At 35.1% G+C, this 21,886-nt stretch overlaps 1 protein-coding gene across 7 annotated transcripts in view; it reads left to right on the top strand.

Annotated features, from left to right (window-relative positions):
• The window catches only part of MIPOL1 (mirror-image polydactyly 1), a 184,181-nt gene that overhangs the window by 69,972 nt on the left and 92,323 nt on the right, over positions 1 to 21,886 (top strand). For all 7 annotated transcript variants that reach the window (XM_083863214.1, XM_083863212.1, XM_083863218.1 and 4 more), the window contains one exon: positions 16,729 to 16,836. In XM_083863214.1, coding sequence (XP_083719340.1) covers positions 16,729 to 16,836 — 108 coding nt within the window. The remainder of the gene's footprint in view (positions 1 to 16,728; positions 16,837 to 21,886) is intronic.

Here is a 21,886-nt window from a genome sequence, read left to right as displayed (position 1 = left end):
AAAGAAAAGGGAATGTTTATTGTACTTTGCGGGTCCAAGAACCATGCTTGTTCACTAATGGCTGGTTTCCTTTGGGAAGGCAAGAGCAAGTTGCTGTTGTCCTCATTTGCATCCTTTTCTCTGAGAGATAGCCGATGAATGGGCATGGAGAAATTTCTTGCTAGCAGGATGGTTAAACAGAGAGAGGACACCTGTCTGCAAGATGGCCCTTTCTGCCCTGTGAATTCAGCCGAAGTCCTGAGAGAAAGCAATAGGGTTATGGTGTAAGATATAGAGTAGATTGAAAAAGAAAAATAAATTGAGATTTAGCAGTAACAATTGCACAGTGACTGCAGGGAGTAAAGAAAGAGGGGTTGATTAGATAGTTGTCAGTTTTATTGGGATTCACAGCAGTGGCCTCAGATAAAGCTCACAGATGACTCTTCTTTGGAGGTAATGCTGAGTAAAAGGGATCCTGAAGGGAGATCACAAAAAGCCAAGTTATAATGAGCAGCGGTTGTGATTAGCTATATTAGTTTTAGTCTGTTTAATTGCATTGCACTGCAACAGTGCTTTAAAATCTCGCATTTCATTTCTCTGTAGCTAAATAAAGATAATACTTTGAAAGTTTGAATAAGTTCATGTTTTAGGAAGTCTGTGTTATACTGAATATGGTTGAATACGTTTTCTTTGCTTCTTCTCAGAATAAACCAAGTGAATCTCACCAAGCACCAAACCAAGCCAGTGACTGCTGTATTTGGGACATGGAGTAAAAATACTGTGAATGATGCTGGAGAGCATCAGGAATCCTTTGCCTCTCAGAAAAGGGCAGATTCTTCACTACTTGGCTACTTAGTTTTTCTTAAAACAAACACAGTTTGAAAATATATAATAATTCTTTACTTTCCAAGATGATTAGGTGTGCTCTGACTCTCTACCTTGGGTATATTTGTGCTGGCTTTAGCATGCATATTTTCCAGGAGAAAATTCCGTTAAATATTTGGCTACATTTAGGAGATCATGAAGTTTTTTTTGCCTCTCAAGCAGGAACTTTAGTCCAGTGGAGACTTGAGTAGAGAGGGAACTGGCCAAACTTGGTTTCTTCCTGGTTTGTGTAGAATGTCCCCCCCAAAAATAACACCTGTTTAATCTCTTTTGCCATAGTGCTCTGTTTAATTTGATCAGGGTTTGTAATCCACAGTTTTTCAAAGCATTAAGAAATTTGAGGAGTGGTTAGGTGTTCTAATATCCTACAGGATAGTAGGAGAAGGTTTAGGAATACTACAAATCCGTGTTTGTAGTGTCAGTTTGTCTCTCACACATAGCAGAGGCTGTGATTTCTCTGTGGGCAGGTATCTGTATTTCTGAGCAGGAAACTCTTTGGTTTCACTGGAGTTGGAATTTCATTAGTGAAAGCAAGTATTTTACAATTTATTCCTTAGTTTAGACTTCAGTGAGGCTTTGGTTGCATGAGCTCTCACAGTTTTTGAGTTAATACTTCTTGCAGTTTGAAGTGCAGGTCGGAGGGCAGGTCATTAGTAGAGGGAGAGGAGAATCTGAAGGAAATTACCCTGAGGAGCTGTTATAGTGAACTTTTGTATTTAGTCCATGAAAGCTAAGTGCGAGTAAATATGTAAATGTTAATGAAGTGTTTCCTTGAAGAGAGGGATTATGGTTTTTCTTTTCAAGCTTTAGAAGCAAAATTTTAATTGATAGTGCATTTCTTCATTTTGCTGCCATAAGGTTTTGGCTGAATGATGCCTGGAGACACATCATTGTTTGCATTGTTAAATCACCTGTTGTTCCTCTGCAAACAGTGTGTTGTGCAGAATTCAGAAAATATATGTCTGCATAGTATTTGAGGGCATGATCAGGCTCGATATCTTTAATTGTAAACTTTAATGAATTTCCAGTTGAACATTCATCCTCTCCTCAGTACCTAGAAACTCCTCACCTCTTTGAAAATGGCAGTAAATTTGCATGCAAGCTTGTTCCATTAATTGCTATTTGACTCATCTACCATGGGCTAAGCTTTATATTCACACAGCTTAGACTTTCAAGCCAATTTCTGGAATTAATTTAAATATTTAATGTCAAAACCCTAGGATGAAAGGGAGGAAAAGTGTTTTGTATGCTTATTGATCACCTGTGTCAGTAGCAGCAACCTGTAGAGGAAACTTCCAGTGTGATAAAAGGAGAATTCAAACAGTATTCCCTCTAAAGAGTAACATTGTGCATGCAATAAGGTTTAGAGGTACTGAAACTCTGCATATGCAATAAAGTCAGTAGATACCAAAACTCTTGTAGAGGTACCTTAAGTAAGTTTTCCATGATACTTAACACTTCACAGTTTCAAGTTACTGAGTGTCGAATCAGATTTCACTTTGGTTACTTGTTGGATAAAATACTGGATTTTCTTAAAACTTGGGGAAAAACCTGTGTGCTTTGTATGAAAAGCTGGTTTCCTTAGTCTGCTTCCTAGGGAATTTTATGCAAAATTACTTTGTTATTGTGGATAGACAGATGACTTTGCATAAGAATTCTTTTAATAATCAACAAAGAAGATTTTTGTGTTTCATTTTCATCATTAATCTGAAGTCTAAAAAGGCTATATGCCTGGCCTGCATGTTCACTTGAGCTTTCTTCAATGTTCATAAGTTGCAATTTTGACTTTTATAATACCTTTATTAGCAAGTAGTGCAAAGAAATAGTGGCAGATCTGGAGTTCTCAGCATCTGACATCCAGATTAACCACTTTTCCAGAATGGGGAGGGGGACATTTCTTTGGTTTGCTTTGGTTTGGTTTGGTTTGGTTTGGTTTGGTTTGGTTTGGTTTGGTTTGGTTTGGTTTGGTTTGGTTTGTCTGGGATGCTTTGTTTGTCTGGGTTTTTTTGTCAGATTAGCTGTAGTTAAGTCCTATGGACTGAATTCTATGTGTCAGAATACACTAGGTGAATTCTTGGAGTGCATTTTTGAGTTAGCTTAAATCAAAAAAGAAATCCAGTTTGTTTTCTCAGCTAGCACTCCGTGGTGCAGAACAAAGCATAATAAGTAGAGAAAGTGCTAAGTAGCATGCAGATTGTGTATGACATGAAATTAAGGATAAAAATGAGATGATTTTTAGAAAGAGAATGAGATTTATTAAAATAAATAGGGAAGTAAAAGCTATCAATGTTCTTGGAGAAAGTATTCTAGTATGTTTGTATTCAGACTTTTTCCTTTGAAAATTATTAGACTACTTTATATGCAGACTTTTCTGGTGCTGATTTTTGTCCTGTCATCAAGATGTAAATGAACTTGATTCCTTCAAGGAGAAATTGGTTTCAAACTAGTAGCATAAATTGCAAATAAAGTGATACACAGAATGGAAAGTTTGGATTTAATTGTGCAGTGGAGATGTCTTCAAAGAATAGCAGGCAAACTATACTGCTGATCGTGCCACTTCTACAACATCAGTAATTGACTAAGAGTGTTGTGGGACGTGGAGCTAAGAAGAATGAATAGAGCTACATTTTGTTGACTTAATTTATTTTTATTTCCAGAGTCCCTGAAGTGAAATACTGACCTCTCTTCCAGCATTGCAATACCCTCCACAGTCATCTTTATGATTCAGCATGTGTGCTAAGCTATAAAGAGAGGAGATGAGTAAGGCAGCTAAGGTCTAAAAGAGGATGTGAGGAAAAATTACTGTGATGGTACTGATTATTCATTTTCAATAGAATTATAGATGATTATGACTGAAATTTGGGACTTAAAAATGTTTTTGTTAGTTCCATTTCTTTCTAGATTTTTTTAGCTGGTTTTAAATGTTCAGATAACAATTACCAAAATTTACCAAAATTACCAAAATAAGTTTTCTCTCAATTTGGTCTGAATATCATTACTTTTTTTTTTTTTTTTTTTTTTTTTTTTTTTTTTTTTTTTTTTGTCTATGAAGCTGTGAATCATTTTTTCCAAGTTCTTAGGATTGATTAAATTATTTTACATATTCTGGTTTAAAATGTGTAGTGCTTCTGACAAAAAAACGGGACAAGACAATCTATCAATATTCTCTTTATGAAAGAGAGATTTCACAGTAGCATTAACTTATCTTTGTCTGGTTCACCAAGTATGCCTACATTTGTTTGTTGTATGGCTTTACTGTTTCGTGCTTCAGATTGTGAGTATCTAGGATTTAGCCTCTTTTCTATGTTCTGTTTATTCACTGTTAATTATTTTTCAAGCTGAGTTGCTTGAGAACAAGAAAAATTTAGCTTCCATTACCCTCTGTTGCAAATGAAGGACAGCTTTCCTATTGCATGTAGTCTACATGTGATTGTAAGATGGTCTTGTAAGGGAACTTTTTAATGCTTTCTGATGTAAGTGCTTTGTCGTCATTCTTATAAGTCATGTTTTTGATTTATTGTTGAATATGAAGCACAAAGTATTGTTTTGGTTTATAGTTGACTTTTGTATTGAAAATACTTCTTTGAATTTGTGTACATAGAAATTCAAATGCATAGAAATACTTAAAGGCCCTTAAGAAGCTGTGTCTATGTAAAAAGTGTACTTGTAGCTATAACAAAAGAAAAATTATTGCAGATGAAGAACAGTATTAAGTCATACAAGTATGAAAACTTTTTACAGTTCTGGAGTTGTTATCAGAAATATAGAAAGTGGTATTTAATTGGTGTAAAATACACAGTATTTAATTGGTGTAAAATACTGATGCAGTAATGCTTACGAATGTATATGTTATATTTTTAGTAACATAGAATTAATTGCTAACTATATTTTGAGAGAGAGGAATGTTAACATTACCTATTATTTATTAATTCTAGTTATAAATATGTAACTCTAAGTATATATATAACCAAAGTTGTGCAACAGTTATTGGTCATCTTTCAGTTCTGCTGTTGCTTATTTCTTAATCAGCTGTAGCATCTTTCTCTGCTATCTGCAGAAGTATTACCAAAGATTAGAGAAACTCCAAAAAACAGAGTAAAGCTCTTGATCAAAAGAATGGCTATGTACACTTTGCTCCTAGTTGTCTCTTGAGATGACTGTTCACCAATAGGTAAGATTTCTTTCAAGTCTTGTTAAAATCATGGTGAGTAATTTATTTCAGAGATGGTATTGCAGATCCCATCAATGTTAGGAAAAAAATAATTTTCACTTGTTTTTCCTGAAAATGCTCTGCTGTCTCGTATTCAGTATGGGAGTGAACACTAGGACTTCCTGTGAATTTAATTCCTTCATCTTTAAGACAAAGTTTTTCTTTCTTGGTTTACAAGCATTTTTTCAGCTTCATTGCTCGCGGTCCTGTTCACAATCAAAATGTTAGGACTTCAACAGAATCTTAGTCTGAAAAAAAGTCTTGGAAGACTCGCTGTGAAAAGGAGAGCCTCCAGTGCTAGCCTTCAAGAAGAAACAACAAAATTATTGTTAATACCTTATGTTAAATCCTTCCATCAGCTGGCTTTCTACTGTAGGGCCAGCCAACAGCTGTGTCTCTCCTTACATGTTCTCTTTACGTCATGTGCAGTGTCTTGGTATGTCATCTAGACTCTTCTCAGCAGCACTCATGCATTTTACCCATTTTGTTTGTTTTGGCAGGCAGGCCTATCACTTTGTTTTCAGAAGTTCTCATAGCATTCTTCTGTCTTGGTGTTTTTCTTAATTTTTTCTCCCCTTAGGGTGTTGTGTCCTCCATACATGAAGATTGGAGTTGCCAGGATGAGAGCATTGTTGATAATTGCACAGGTCAAAGACAGCCAATTTTAGGTTTAAGCGTTTCTGCTTTTCAGTAGCGTATCTGAAAGCTTTTAGGTGACTGTTATTCAAAGCTGCAGGATCAGCCCACTTGAGAAGGTGCATCTATTTGGGTATCTAGTCACCTCGATCTCCAGAAAACACCTTAATGAAGCTAAAGCTAAATTTTGTTACAGAGATAGAATCTTCAGATTTAACCGCTGTTTAATATTTGTAAAGTCTTATCCATGTACCAAAATCATATAGGCATTTCTCTGTGTTATCTAACCTGAGCAATACATAATTTCTAAATGTGTGGTTTTGTTTTAGTTTTGCAGGTTTTGGTTTACTTCCTTGAATCTTTCTTTGTGGAATGTCTTTGTATTCTCTGTATGACTTATTTAAAGTTTGTGCAAAGCTGAGTAATTTCTTGATTTTTTAAAATTATTTTCATTTCACTTTTCAGTGCATATAAGCAAACTATAAAAGCTATCTGGAATACAATTTATATATTTTCTGTTACCTAGCTGCATTTGCTGTTATTTTCTCTGTATTGATGAGACAGAAAGTGTTTTCATAATAACGTTTGAAGATTTGTATTTAGTTGCTTCATTTTCAACCTTATACTTAGTTAAAACACTGCCATTAATATTGCTTTCATGTAGCTATGTCCTTCAGTATTGAAGTTTCCTAAAACTCCATGGAAAAAGAGCAAATACTACAGATTGGGATCATTTATTCGAGAAGTGTCTGTTGTCCCTGACTTATCTGCAGAGGTTTGTGTTTTCACCTACCTAGCTGGTGTTTTAGTTTGTAATAATCTCTAGTTTTAAGTAGCTTTTATTACATGTTAAACTAGTTTTGTGTGGACGTACTATACACCAGAAAATATTCAAGAACTGCTACTTAACCAACTGATGGCTCAATTGAGAGTACAAAATTTATCAGGACAAACAGACAGTATGTACTACTTACTGTACTACTACAGTAAGGTACACCTGCAATACCGTTATTACAGTGTCAGAATAAAAAGATTCTAAAACTCTGCCATCTATCTATACAGTGATCCATTATACTGTTTTCTTGAAAAATGTGATGATATTTAAAGATGGGCCAGAAGTACTCCTGTCCTTTTGTGCAGTAAATGCCAACTTAATGTTTCAGCAATAGCCTTGTTTGCATATGGATTTTACAAAAATCCATTGAAGATTATTTGAAAACCAGCTCATTAGAATGACAGATTGCTTACCAAATTTTGTTTTCTTGTCAACTAATATTGGTTACATTCAATTAAACAAGGTTGTACTTTATAAAAACATAATCTCAGTCTGCAGCTGAGTGCCTGTCTTATATCTGCAAATCACATTCCTAATTTCTAGATCTAGTTGGAAGATTAGGCTGTGAATGTTTCTAAAATTTCTCGTTTTCAAACAGCTTTCACATTTTCACTACCCCTGTTCTACTGTATATATTGTTTGCGTACCAACACTGCAGATTATTAAGTGAGGGTAAGGCTTTAAACAAAAGCAATTGTCAGCTTTCTGTCATGGTGTGTTGTCAGATGTTTGACAAGCTGTCTCTTGGCCACAGGCCATCTGGTTGTAATGGAGCTGACTACTGTTCTGAGGAACCAGCAAAACAAAGTAATAGCTCCATGTCATTTGGTCATGTCAATAAAGCAAAGTTTTGGGGTGTAGTAATCCCAGTTCTGACATGATTTTGATTAAGATTTTTAAGCTTTCTATGCTAATTTGTCATGTCACAAAACAAGAAACTACTATTTACTAACTTGATTTGAGTGTTGGAAAAAGCAATTAGTCAGTGTTTACAAAAAAGTTACAACATAATTATTTATGAGTATAATTAAAGAAGAATCATGTAATAAAGAGAATATATATGGTAGAAAGGTGAAGTAAAAATGAAGACAAAAAATGAAGTGGTGTAGTGAAGTGAACCTTATTCAGACCAAGACAAGAACTGAGAATTAGAGTGTGCATTATATGTTCATTCTGCCATGCAAGAGAAGAGAAGAAAGATGCTGCATTTGAAGGAGGGAGAAACCAAAGAACTTGGAGAGGAAAGACTTATGTGTCCTCCTTTCAGCAGTGAAGGAGGAGGAGTAAATTTCTTTTGTTACTTAAAAATACAGTTTATAGCTTTCTTAAATTTGTGTTCTGTTCATTAGCGACACCTAGTCTTTTACCAAAGCTGCCTTGCAGATGAGTATGTGGGAGTTGCATTGATTTGGAAAATGCATGCTAAGACCAAAAATAAAATAAGATCAGAAATGATATTTTAATATTCAGATGCTTTGACCTGTTTCTTGGTGACCTTTCTTGCAGTACTACTTAGTACTTTGCCATGGTAGAAATTATTTTAGGTAGTCAGCAGGGTATTTAGATCCTAGTTTTCATGTGAGTAGTATATTAATGCATGTTCTGCTTAAATGGCAAATTCATTCCAAAATCTCCTGGGTGTTGTGTACTTTTATTCTTTAAATATTTTTAAAGATGTTGAGGGTAATTACTCTGAATTATTTTCTGTGCAGAAGTTTCTGCTCTGAAATCTTCTCTTGTGCCTATATGCTGGACTTGTTGATGTCCACTGAAACTAAAACTGCCTTAGTCTAACTATTATTGTACTTGCAGATCTTTATTCAATGATTTAGAATTTAGCTAATCAAGACTTACTTTTTTTTTTTTTTGTCATTACTTTTAAAAAAGAATCTTGGCTCTTGAGTGTTCTTTTGCTGTTATGATGAAATTTTAATTAGTATTTTCCATTTGCTGAATTATTTGGGAGTATTGGTAGTTTCCTTTCCTTTTAAATATAACACTGACTTGAATTATAATGTCATTGTACTGTGACAGTGTCTAGTCTCTCTAAAACTCTGCAGTGGGGCGTGAGCAGGCGTACTACTTGTGTACTACTCATCTGCTTACATGCTTAGTTTATACATTATTTATTAGACTTATAGGCATGAAATTAAAAAATTGAATTAATAATGTGACTTTGATGTAAAGCAGAAGTTGCTTATTTATATGTGACAGGCAATTAGGAAAAAAACACCCTTAGTTTAGTTGAGTGCATTTTTGCTTACTTTCAGACCCAGTACAGCCTCATGAATAAATGTTTGACTCCAGGTTACTAGGTTTGTGTTTTGAATAGAAACAGTTCAGAGGTATGTTCGCTAACTTATATGCAATGGACACAGGAAAATGTGAAGGTGACCCAATTATGTGGCTTCAGGAGCTCCTGCTGTTGTTTCCTCCTGCAGATCAGGAGTGTGTCAGCAGCCCCTGTTAGCGCAGGCGTGGTCATCCAGTGCACAGCCAGCACAGGAACCCTGCTTGAATGACCTGTGAGTCACATACAGCTCAAGAACGTCACCTTTTCCTTTGTCTGCTTCTTGCACATTTTTATAATGAGTTTCATTGATTAGCAAAGTCTACATGTGCTGAACTCATTGAAAAGTAGAGCAGGGTTGTTTTGCTCTTTGAAATATCGTCATTGCAAGAGAGTAAGAATATGTAGAGAATGCAGTTGGGTGGGTATCAGTGCCATTCAGGGCTGTGGAATCACTGCACATGTAAGAATAGTTAACATGAAGGGTGTAAACTTTATGTAAATTTTTGAATGTCTTACTGTACACTTACGGTTCCTTTAACTATTAAAATGAAAATAAATGAAAACTTGTTTTGCTGCATTTGAAGTGTTCAGAAATAGACAGAGAGAGGAATGGTAGGAGGAAACCTAGTCATGCCTACAGCATATTATCTGCCTTAATGCTACAGGTTGCAGCTGGCTCATAGTGACACAGAAAACAAAAATGTTTTATTTGTATTTTGATGCTTTTGTTTTTGTAGCTTTTTGAAACAAGACACCATTTCACTGTTACAAAAAAAAGGGAGTGTTTACACCTAAATGTTTCTCTTACTAATAGAATATAAATTTTTAAAGATGCATATGTTTCTGAGGCCTAAACTCTACAAAAACACTTTTCTTTCTTGAAATTCCAGTAGTTCTAAGCTGCTGGGCATTGTATAAATAATCATTCAAACACATTTGTTGATGGTTTGCCAAAACTTTGAAGTGAAGTAATTTTTCTCAGAAGTTAAAAAACCTTAATTCAAAATCATAATTTTGTGGAAAATTTTTCTAGTGATTATTATGTAGAAACTTATTTATTTCTTTATTTCTTTTAAAATTATTACTTTAGAAGAAAAAGGATAAATTCTATTTATATAAGTGCTTCCAAACATCTGCAGTTCAAAGTACATAATTCACAGTGACACCAAAGGTTGGTTTGTGTTTTGACTGGATGACTTTGGTATTATTTTTGTCTGCAAAGGAAAGAGTGTATAGCATCCAAGTGGTGCAAGATGTTTGCCTGTCCAGAAATTGTGATGAATTTAGGACAAGGGGCAGATTGTTAAAAAAAAAAATATTGAGGGGAGGGGGAAGAAGGGCAGTCAGAGTGAGAACACTTGTGTTCCATTTGGCATATTTGAGCTGGGAGCCAGTCTGAAGTAGAGATCATTATAAACAAAGTAAGAAAAGGTGAACAAAATAACCAAGAGAAGAATCAGTTGAATTGGTTTTGTTTGCTTCACATGCTTATTTATTGTATTCAGCTTTCCACAGGTGAAGACTTAAAATTATAACAGGTGAAAAAGTAGCTTTGTTTCTTCATCTTTTTCATGTTCGGTGTCTGGAATAGTTATTTGTGCTTCAGTTGTTCACTGCAATGAATATGTGTTAACTAATTTCAAAACATAGATGTACTTTATGACTTCTGGAAGTATTACACTGTATAGTAGTAGGATCTCAGTATCCCATAAACTTTTCTTTCAGTGGAGTGGTATTGATGCATTTTCCATCAATGTATGGTGTGTCACTTAGTTTGCTCATGACCATTTTACTTAAAATGCAGAAAGGAAAAAAATGCATGTGGGAATATAGTTCTGCCATTCAGATGGCCTCTGACTTTCCCAGAATTTGGAGAATATAAACCATTTTCCCAAGTTATTCAGTAAGAACTAGGTTATTTTTATTTCACACTACTTCAGTAATTGAGATTTCCAGTTTAGCAAGGTCTTTATGCATAAAAGTCCACAGAATGTGGCAGAGTACTCAGTGTTTGAAGTGAAGGCATTGATGTGCAATCAAGTCATTATGCACTGGCTGACCCAGAGTGAGTGACTTAGCACTCACTTTTGATTTTTGTGTGACTTGAATAAAAATATGTTACCTTAAGTTTAATGACAGAATTAAGCTATTTGTGGGAGACTGTGAGTTATGTATTTTTAAACTAGGGAGGCCTCATAAGACTGACTGGTGTGATCAGGTCAGACCAAAGATCCACCTGCCTCACCAGCCTGACCTCACTCAGGTCAGTACAGGAACAAGCACGTTACAATGCCTCCATCTAGGCACTGTGGCTTTTTTCAGCAAGCTCCTCAAGTGTACTCTCATATATTTAAGCCAGTGCTGATTCTCAAGTTTGTAAGCACTGCAAGTTTTGATAAGGACTTTAGATGAACAAATATATTATAATGAAATATTATCTTTTATATGTACTAATTGAATAAGATGATCAAATATTATTCAGAATTCAGGAAAGAACTTTGGGCAGAATTTTGCCTCATCTTAGTACATTTGTTTCATTAGACTTTGACCGCCATACCTTTAATAACAGAGACAAATCAATTCCTTTCCTTTTTCCCTAGCATATAAATGGCATAATGTGTTGACTTTTTTTTCCCTAGCATATTGCCATAAGTTCAGGAGAGGTTAGTTTGGATTCCTTTTAATGAAAGGCAATGAAAAATATTATGTGCCATATAGTAATATTAAAAGCAAATATAGATGTAACAGGATTAAATAGCCAGCAGGACTGCATTTGTAGTAAGGAAGTGTTATGGTTTTCTGTTATATCCAGTTTTAGCTGTTGCTTTCTGAGCCAGGTGGTGTCACAGTGCCCTTTCTGGGGTCGAATCTGTGCTGAAACACAAAATGAGAAATTCATCTGATATTACCATCCTTCTTCAATGAGATGAGAGTGAGGGACCCTGGTGTAGCAAAATATTTGTATCTCTATGAAAGCACATGAACAGCCTGATTGACCTAAGAAGTGCAGAGTTAAACAGGCTTCTACATGAAACCTCTGGGGATAGGTGTTGTTTTCATACAAACTATGCAGGAACCAAATGGTTGGGACAGGTGGTCGCTCTGCTCAGTGTTAATGCTTTGCTGTATTCCACCTTTGTCCCTACTAACATTATTTCTCCAATGGCTTTTCTTTACTGTTTGGTTTTTCTTTACTGTTGTTTAATGCCTGAACCTTTTACTTTGAGAACATCTCACTGAAGAATCATGTGAAATAACAATCAAAAAATAACTCATCAATCTGTGTAGATGCAGGCACTGTAACACTATGTTAATGTGTTACAGGTACAAGTTGAAGAAAAAAATGCTGCAAAACTGACAGCATGTTAAAGATGATTTGTTTATACAAGTGCTAAAGTTATGTTTGATATGTTAATGCAACCTCATTTTCTAGTAAAGGCCAAACACTATTAAGTGGTTATTTGCATTGATTTTTCTATCTTCTGAAATACTTGATTCAAGGTAAACCATCTTTACTCCTTTTGTATAACTGGAACTGGGGCTGTCTTTTAGCAGTCATTTCTGGGTGGGCATTGTGGCCTTTACTCAGTGATACTCTCCTGGTCCATTTATTTGCCTCTCCATCAGAGTCCCTTTTAGCAGATGGTCCTTTTTCAATTTGTTTGGATTTTCCCTGTGGTGTTCCAACACTCTCACCTGGAGAGTCACTGAAAGGAGTTAGCACCCACTGCAGCTTGAGCCAGTGCCTCTCACAAACATCCTCATTCTTCTGGATCATGCTACCTGATGCTCATTAAAAAAGACTCAACAGTAGCCTAATAGTTTACATTTTAAGGTGTGAGGGAAGGATATGTTTACTTGCTGTCTATCTTTGCTTTCCTGGCTGAATCTCTTCTTATCCTTTTGGTATGTTACCTGCTTTGCTTTTCATTTTGTGTCTTAGCTGCTTGTGATATATCCTGTACTGGGTACAAAGGTATTTGTTTCAAAAGACTGAGTGTATTTAGAAGAGTTGCATGATGGAAATACAGTTAAAGAGAAGACTGAGTCCCTTTTGCTGAGAATGGATGCTGTTATACTGACAACTGTACAGCTGGGCAGTGATGGTTGCTCAAGGAAAATTTGGAGTAGGCTTAATGAGGCTCACTATCTGTCAAGTACATTGTTACCTGAATTAGGCTAGATAAGGTAGGAGACTTTTTGGGGGAAATGCCTTCAGAGAGAACAAATGTGTGGGTTTGAAAGAAGAGAGGAAACCTCTGTCAGGATTGATTTTAGGGGTGCATTTTTTTGTACCTTCAATTGTCTATATTGCCTCTCTGGCTACAGAACTGTAAATACACACAGTGGACCACACAGTAAAGTTAATTCTTAGTAAGTTGTTAGTGTGATACCTTCATAAAATTATGTTACGATTTCTGAGGCTTTAATATCCTTTACTCAGCAAAGTCATCAGTGTTCTGATCAAGACATTTTCTCATTTACATGTGCCTACACTGCTGTCATATTCCTTGATGTACTCAAAGTGTCTGAGGTAGGAGGTAGAGAAGCATTTTCTCAATTAACAGCCTGTGTTTCATAATGCATTGAACTCCTAGGAATTTGCATTTAAGAGCACAATTAAACCTTATATCTGATGTTTATGTAACCTGTGTTGCACAAAATATATTGTCTGTTTGAAGTTTTCTCAAGTGTGAATTTTCACAAGTTTGAGATAACAGAATTTAGACATAGTATTTCAAATTAAACACTTCCTTTAGCTTTCAGCTTTCTTAAAAGGATATATCCAACTTTTCCTTTTTGTTGGTACCAAGTTGGATGATATCTTCTCTTCACTGTGCTTCAAAAAGTATTTTTATATATGTTTTGAGAAGGAAGTTCAGTTTCTTACTTGCAGCTGTTGGCATTTTAGAGCCCTGGAGTGAACCAATAAAAACACATGTTCTTTTAAAGAACATGTATTTTTACTGGACCTTGCTAACAACTAATGACACAGAATTCAAAAAATGTTGGCTCAAATGAGTAGAAGGGCTGCATTGTTTTAAATTCTCTTTTTAAAACTTTTCTTTATAGCAAGGTTACACTAAAATTTCGTATGCTCTTGCTCTTATGAAAAGGAGTGCTTTCCTTTAGAATGCTATTTTAATATTTTAAAAGTCGCTCAGGTATCAAAGTTATAATGTATAAAATTTTATTAAGACATACACAGTGTTGCTGTTATAGACTATTATTATAATGCTTTCATAAAGAGAGTAGTTGAAGATTTTACTTCCAAGACAGCCAAGAATAAATCAGAATATTATCTGTTAATACATTGTTTCCAGCATAGTAAAACACTTAGGTGCAAAGGTCAAATTCGATGACAATTTCTTTCAATGATGTCCCAAATTGAATTCAAGCATTTTACTAGTTGAAAATGCCCTAGTTGGTTTTTTCAGATAACAACACTCTCAGTAGAAATGAAATTAAAGAAAAATTACAAAATGTTCCCAAGTTTGGTGTAAATGTAATCATATCAAGGTTGACTTGATAGGGAGGTTTATCCATTTTAACCTGTGTTGCATCTTTACTGTACTTAACTTGTTCTGTGTTCTGCAAGATCCTTGAGTCCCACTGCTGCTCTTTATTTCATGTCCTGTCTTCACAGGAGTGAAGTAGAGAACAGAACTTTGCATCCATGCTCTCAGTGGTACAATGTGCTCTGTACCCTGAGATCTTTTCTCATGTAGTCCTGTAGCTAGATTTTTCTCTTAGCATATTTTCACGTATTTTTTAGAATCAAGAGAAGAGCGTGATTATAAATTCAGGTTTTAATGGTAAATTGAGATTTTAGTCTTTTTAGTAATATTTACTCTACATAAACTTGTGTTTTCAAATTGTGGATTCCAAAACACTGTTTTGAAGAAGAATGTTGGCAAAGCAGAAAAGTGAGTGTCCTGGTGATCATACATGATCTAATGTATAGTGCCTGCAGTGGTAGATTGATTTTTTCTTAATGGTGTTTAGATCATGTAAACTAAGGAAAAAACACTGCTAGAGAAAAAAAAAACAAAAAACAATATAATCTGTGTTTAATTCTTCAGTAGTTTTATTAGTACCTTCATGTCTGCAAACACGTAATTTTCATGCTGGACACGGAAAAACTTATATCTGGAATTCTGTGATTTGTGGTTGAGTGTGCGTGTGTGTTGTGTGTGTGAGAGAGATAAACATAGATGTTAAATATCTCAAATATGTGAAAATACTTACCTTCAAATGTATTTTAATATTTTTTTCTTTATCCTTATCTATCGAAAAAAATGTCTTTTTTTTCTTGCAACAAAAATGAAACTTTACATTAAGGAAGTTTACAACACACACTGAGAGAATGTACAAGGCCAGAAAAATTCACTGCCTTTAAAATCGGTAATCCTATTAGAAATAAGCTCAGATTTCTAACAGAAGTAGTGAAATATAACAACAGATAGGTGAATGGAATTTTTGATAGTACTTTTGGTCTCCTACAGGTGTTTAAAATTTATTCAAATAGAGAATTGGATCATTCTGGTTTATATATAATACTGGATACCTGATGAGCAGTATAGTGTTAGATCTTACTTTGTGTTTAAGATTTGTTTGTATTGGCATGTCCTTAAAATTTCTGTCTCGAGGTTCTTTAGCATTCCTTTTTTCACTTAGGCCTCATTTATAATTTTCTCCATTTTGAAGCTTTCTGTTTTGCAGTTTTCCTTTTTTTAGAGTTTACATGAGCCAGGATTCATTGTCCCATATACTGAATTGCTCAGGAATGGGGTGCATATACATGATGGGAAGCTCAGTTCTGTGTTGTCCACAATCAGTAAGACACCACTAAATGCTGACATTTCCAGGTCTTTCATTTGAGACAGCAATGCTTACGTGGGCATTATATCACAATTCTTATTCCTTTTTTCCTAGTGTTTTCAGAAAGTATGTGTTAAAATATTTTTTATCAGTTAATTGTCTTTTGTTTTCAGTCTATTAGCTTTGGGTTTTGGGGATCATATCCAAACTATTTGCTTGTAATACGTTGTTGTAAAATGCTTCTTCTGATGCTCCGCTTTTCCATAGTTCTAAAGGTTGTTACCATATGTCTTCTTGGTACTTCAACTGTACTGTTTCTCTTTTTCTTTTTTTTTTTTTGTAAGGAAAAGAACGGTCTGCAGACAACCAGTTGCTCTTTCAAACCAAGGATCTGGCCAAAACATTTTATAGTTAATGTAAAAAAGACCAAAATATAATTTGGTTTACAACTAGCAGATTTTAAATCATTAAAATAAATGCTCGGCAGACAGCAGTTAAGTCTACATGTATAGACACGCAGTAGCAAGTGCTAATTTTTTCAATTTTTGTCATTAAGTTAAATATTTAAAGAAAATCTTAAAACTTCTTTTAGTATGTTGTGTGTGGGAGAATTAGAGTAACCTCTTAGTATGAAAAATACAAGTCTAAAAATTTCATCTATATTTTCTAATAAAGGGCTGGATCCTTGATTTGGGAGGAGGGTCTTTCATTTGCTTACATTTCAAAAAGCACGCATTCTTTCTTTTTTATCTACTTACTTAATACATAAAAGCCCAAATTAAGCCATATATTGGCATAACTAGGAGCAGAAATTCAACCCAACATTCTGATAAATATCTTATCTGATTCATGGCTTTTTTGGCATACTGTTGGACCAGGAAGAAACTGAATAATGATGCACATTTTAAAAATGTATCTTTAGTACTGTCTGAAATTGTAACTTGCTTTTGTCTGATGCTTTCACTCCTGCAGAAATGGCGATGGGGTTATTTACGTTAAGTCGTTTGGCTTGTTGAAAAAAAATATGCCCACACTCCTCTACTTAATGGGATTCTTTCCTCGTTGCAGTGCAAACGGCTGGAGCAGGAGCTTCATCATCTGAAAGAGCAGAACCAGACTTCAGCAAACAACACGAGACATATGACTGCTGAAAACAATCAAGAACGTGCTCTGAAGGTAAATCTCCATTTCTTCTTGCAGGCAAATTAAGGTTGTAAGCCCCTGGTGCCAGCTTTCTGGGCTGCATATATCAGTTGTGTACATTTCGGCAGAAGTGAGCTATGGTGTTTGCCAACAACTGCTTCTTTAAACACAGATACAGCACCCTTCTGTTATGGTTTTATTTTAGTTTGTGTATGAAGGCAACAAGAAAAAAATAACATATCCTCCAAATTATTGGGCTGGTAATTAACACTAAATTCTTTAGATCTCTCCTTGCAATATTACATTGTATAAGGTGAAGAAAACTGCAACTATTTGCCTCATGGTACCTTTGGAAAACTAATATTTTAAAGCATGGCTGTTTGATCTGCTCCCAGCAGTGTGTGCTATATTAATAACATTGTTGACCGATACTACTAGTGACCACATAGTTGATACTACTATTTGCAAAAGGGTAGCTACTTGGAATTGGGAGGAGGAATAATAAGTCTTGTCAATAAGAATAAAAATGAGCAGAGAGGCGGGAGAGGGTCAGAGAAAGGACAGTGTAAAGTGGCAGGTTATTGCTGCTTTGAGAAAAGGAAATTGTAATGTCAGTGGAATTGATAGCTACATACCCTGCAATCTCACTGCTAGCCAGGATAAGAGACTGTGCCAGGTAAGATGTGCAAGCATTGTGCACACCTTTTCAGCCACTTTATTCTTAAAAATCTCTTTTATCAGTAGTGGAGAAAAACAATGCAAATACAGAAGCTACTCTGTTTATGCTATGTTGTCATTTTAAAACTGTTTGATTTATACATTAAAATACAAAGGTATCTCATTTATAGATAGATTTTTCCTCTGCCTCCTTTTTATTTTTCTTTTTTTTTCTTTTTTTTTTTTTTTTTTATTTTATGTGGGAAACATCATTATACATACAACAACTTGACCCAAAGCGAAGTATAAGAATAAAAGTAAATCCTTGTGTAGTTTGATATTTCTCAGTAAGAAAAGCAATAAATGTAATAATAAATGGAAAGAGGCTGTGTGCCACACAAATGCTGTATATTCTACGGGATTATAATTGCCATCAAAAATCTACAGTGAATACCAAAAAATCAAGTGTGCAGTACTGAAAACAGATGACTAGAAACGGAGATCATAAACATTCAGGGCTGTTGCTGACTGCAATAACTGCATTGTTTTAAATCTGATGTCACTTGAAGTTAGTGCTTGCCAGGCGTGCTACTTATTGAACATAGTATTGTTTTTCATTAATTGCATGCTGACTTGTTTTTACTGTGTCATTGAAAATATTGTGCAGAGGGCCTTTCTGCTAGAAAAAAGTTTCATTTAAGCTACACTTTTTGCATTTAATATTGTCTGACATAACGCTTAGAGAATAATTATATTTTCAGAGCAAGAAGTGATTTGATAGTTCAGAGCGTTACCAGGATTTCATTCTAAGCCTGATATTGCTCTCCCAGCACCTAATCTTTAAAGAATTTCATTTCTGACTGTCTCAGGAATTTTTTTATTTTTCAAAGTTAAAGGTTAATTGATCATAGTCTCTTAGAGATGAGAGTCTGGGGAGGAAGAAAAAATACTGCTTTTCAATTTTTTTTAAAGTTGAACTTTTTAAATATTTTAGCTCCATAGAGTTTGTCTCAGTTCATATTACTGTTGCCTACAGTGAGGACAGGTCCTTTGGAATATTTTTTAAAAGGCCAAGTAGTATTCTTGACCTTGAAAACTTGAAAGTGCCCCAGTGAAATATTGCCAATAGTAGTTAGCTTTGATATACAGCACATGAGCATGCATACTGGACCTCATGTAAATGAAAAGCTTATCACTCACTTCTAGTGTAACCACAGGCTGGAAAACTGCTGTCTGGTAAGGATGAAATGTCAGTGACTGGCATAAGAGGGGATTTGGTTGGTGCTCTGGGGCTGCAGATGTCTGGTGTGCTCCTGCTGCTGTCAGCAGCACAGCTCCCAGAGAGGGAAATAGCTAGCCAGAGCCCTGTGATGGGTCACACACCTCCCCTGTGAAACCCTCGTGGTTTTGGCTCTCACCTCCTGCCTCTTGTGTGCACTGAGTAGCTCTTGCAAGGCTGCACGCAGAGTGCATGCACAGACCCAAGCATCCTGTCCTGTCCCCTCTCCACCACAGAGCACCCTCTGGACATTTGACTGTTTTCAGAGAAATAGGACATCATTTTTGTCTGTGTTAAAGGGTACATATCAACTCAGCTTTTATTGTCACCATAATCCCAGGAATTACATTTATTTTAACCACCTCCACATGCAAACTAGGGAACTGTGCTATGTGTTAAATCCAGGTATTTCTTCTGAGTCTGTCCAGGAGAGTTTGTATCAAGGAAGATTTTTTTTAAAAAACTGTCATTTTCCCTATTCCCTTACACTTAATTAATGTTGAGGCAATCTGTTGATTGAGTTTGGCAAAAGGTGTATCCTGAGGATGAGGAATTTGATCTGCTTTAGATTTTCTTAAGGGAGTAACAGAAGTGTAAACATCAGTTGTGATGCAAGGATACTTGCAGTCTTAACTGGATAAAAATAAGGTAATCAAGATCAGCTAGATTAAGGATGGTGTGAAAGTCTGTGATAAAAGATGAGATCATCACCTGTATGGAACCCTGAAATATGCTTAACAAAACCCAATGGTTATTGTTTCTTTTTTTACTTTTTAAAATCATCTCACCACAGTGAGTTGCTCAGAAGGGAAAAAGTGTAAGACCAATCACAAGAAACCTGTATAAGTCCACTGGTTTAGGGTCTGTTAGGTTAAAGAAGCTGCAAGCTTTCAGATTTTTTTTTTTTATATATCAGCTCACAGAGTTTCTGCACCCTTCTTTGAGGCAGTAGCCATCCATAGGAGTGAGGCAGAGAGGCAGGGAGACACACTATAACTGTGAGAGATGTGTGATGGCAGTAATTCGGCTAGGTTCAGGATCTAGAATTCATAAGGATGATATAAGCACTCTTTTGCAGATTTTTTTGGTTTTACACATTTAGATTCCATATCACACCTGCAGATAATGTGACAAATAAAACATTTGACACAGAAGACATACAGTGCACATTGTAACATGCTCTTTCATCTTACTGTGCCATATAACATCTGCTCATCTTAGTAGGGTAGCTCTTCATAACTAATCTCTGCGTACGTATTAGTGGTATGTGATTTAAAATTTTCATATTTCATATATTTATTGCATAGAGAATTCCTTATAGTGGCCATTCAGCCCCACAATGCCAAAATGACACCTCTAATTTTTATAATATTCTTATTGGTCAGAGGGGATTGCATTAATTGACTGAAAAGGCCAGTTTCAAATCTTCCCTGCAGGCAATGCCCATAGCTGCACAGAGGTCATGCAGAGAAGCCTGTGGGCCCCTATTTCCATAGTTAAAGTAAAATAATCCTCTTCTTTGCGAAACCATTTTTTAAAATCTCTTATTATATTTCACATTGAATTATAGCTAAATCTTGTAGGGATAATTGCTTCCTAAGGGTCTATACATTTGCACTCTTAGTACATTTTCATAAAATAAGATCTGAGAGTGCTTTGCAGTTCTAATGCGTCAGGCTCTATATGTAAGATTATTCATTTTTGCTTGGCCTTCATAATTAACATTTGGTCTCTACTAATTCTGATAAATGTATTCCTATAATACATGGAAACAACTGATTCAATTAAACATGGAAAAGTTGAAGAATTGCTACTTTTTCATTATTTTTCAAATATTCATTCATTTTATACTCTTGTTAGCTTTGTAGCGTGCAATTTTTGAATTCAGTTTTCACTAATACATTTTTTCTAAAGAAAAATTAAAATTTTGGCAGTGTACATGTCCTCTTTACTGAGTTGAAGTAGAATAGAAAGTAATTCTTGTGAAACCAATAACTTTATATGAAATTTCATGGAAAATGTTTAACTGGATTTGACTGAAATTGAGAGGGAACTTTTTTTTTTTCCCATAGGCCTTCTCTATTTTGTAATTTCTAATTAGTATATTCTCAAAGCAGTTATTAATCTACTTTAAAGATCAGAAAGACTAATACTAATTTTATTTTCAAGTCAAACTTTAGAAAATAAGAGGTCTATTTTATTGTGATACACAAATAAGGTGCCCTTTACTGACTAAATTAGGTTAGTCCATCTAATTATGATGTCATTAGAACTTGCAAGGTTTATTAATCTCCTTCAGAGCTGTTGAGGTGTTACGTCTTTTATGATCGGCTTTTTTTTTTGTAATGTCTGCCTTTCTTTTTAGTTGTAATTTTTTGTAGAATTTATCCTACATGCTTTCATAGTTTTATTAAGAATATAATAAATTTAGAGTTAGAGCCAAGAAAGTGACCTTAAGGAGCCATCAGAAGTTTGTCTACAGTAGTGTCATAAGGCAGCTGTGCCTGATGTCATCTGCTTTCTGCTGACATGTAAGAATCAGGTCAAGGGCAAGAAATCCTCAATGCATAGCAGTTTGGTAGTTATTCCAGTCATGATGCCTGTGAAGAAGCCATTCTAGAATACTTAAGTATTCCTTGATGCCTTTCATAAATTGTATTAAGTTCTTTTTGATTCCCAGAATTTCACAGATTATTAGAGTAGAAACCATTTTTCCATACCTACTTGACAATATCAACCACAGAAACAAGTTCAGCTGACTGGTCAACCTGTCATTCATGAAGGGCATCAATCATCACGAGAGATTCTGATCTTATAAGAGCTGAGAAAAATTTTCAAAAGCTTTAACATGAAGTATAAAATGTTTGCTACTATTGAAAAGCACATACTGTTCATGCTATTTAGGCATACAATATTAAGTATGGAAAATAAAAAATGTCCTTCCTTCAGATGATGTGGCCTTTATTTGCAAAAACTAATTCTAACTGGTTTTAGCTTTGGTGCTTCAGAGCTGAAGTTTTGTAAGTTTATTAAGTTTAGAGCTGGTTTATGGCTATAAAGCCTCTGATTTCAGCAGAGACACATGCTTTTGAAATGTAATCCAGGGAAACTTGTCTGAATCAGCAATGGGAAACCAAGAGATTTGAA

Source organism: Zosterops lateralis (assembly GCF_965231275.1).
Source record: "Zosterops lateralis genome assembly, chromosome: 6".
Lineage (NCBI taxonomy): Eukaryota > Metazoa > Chordata > Aves > Passeriformes > Zosteropidae > Zosterops > Zosterops lateralis.
This window is presented reverse-complemented; position numbering and strand designations above follow the sequence as displayed.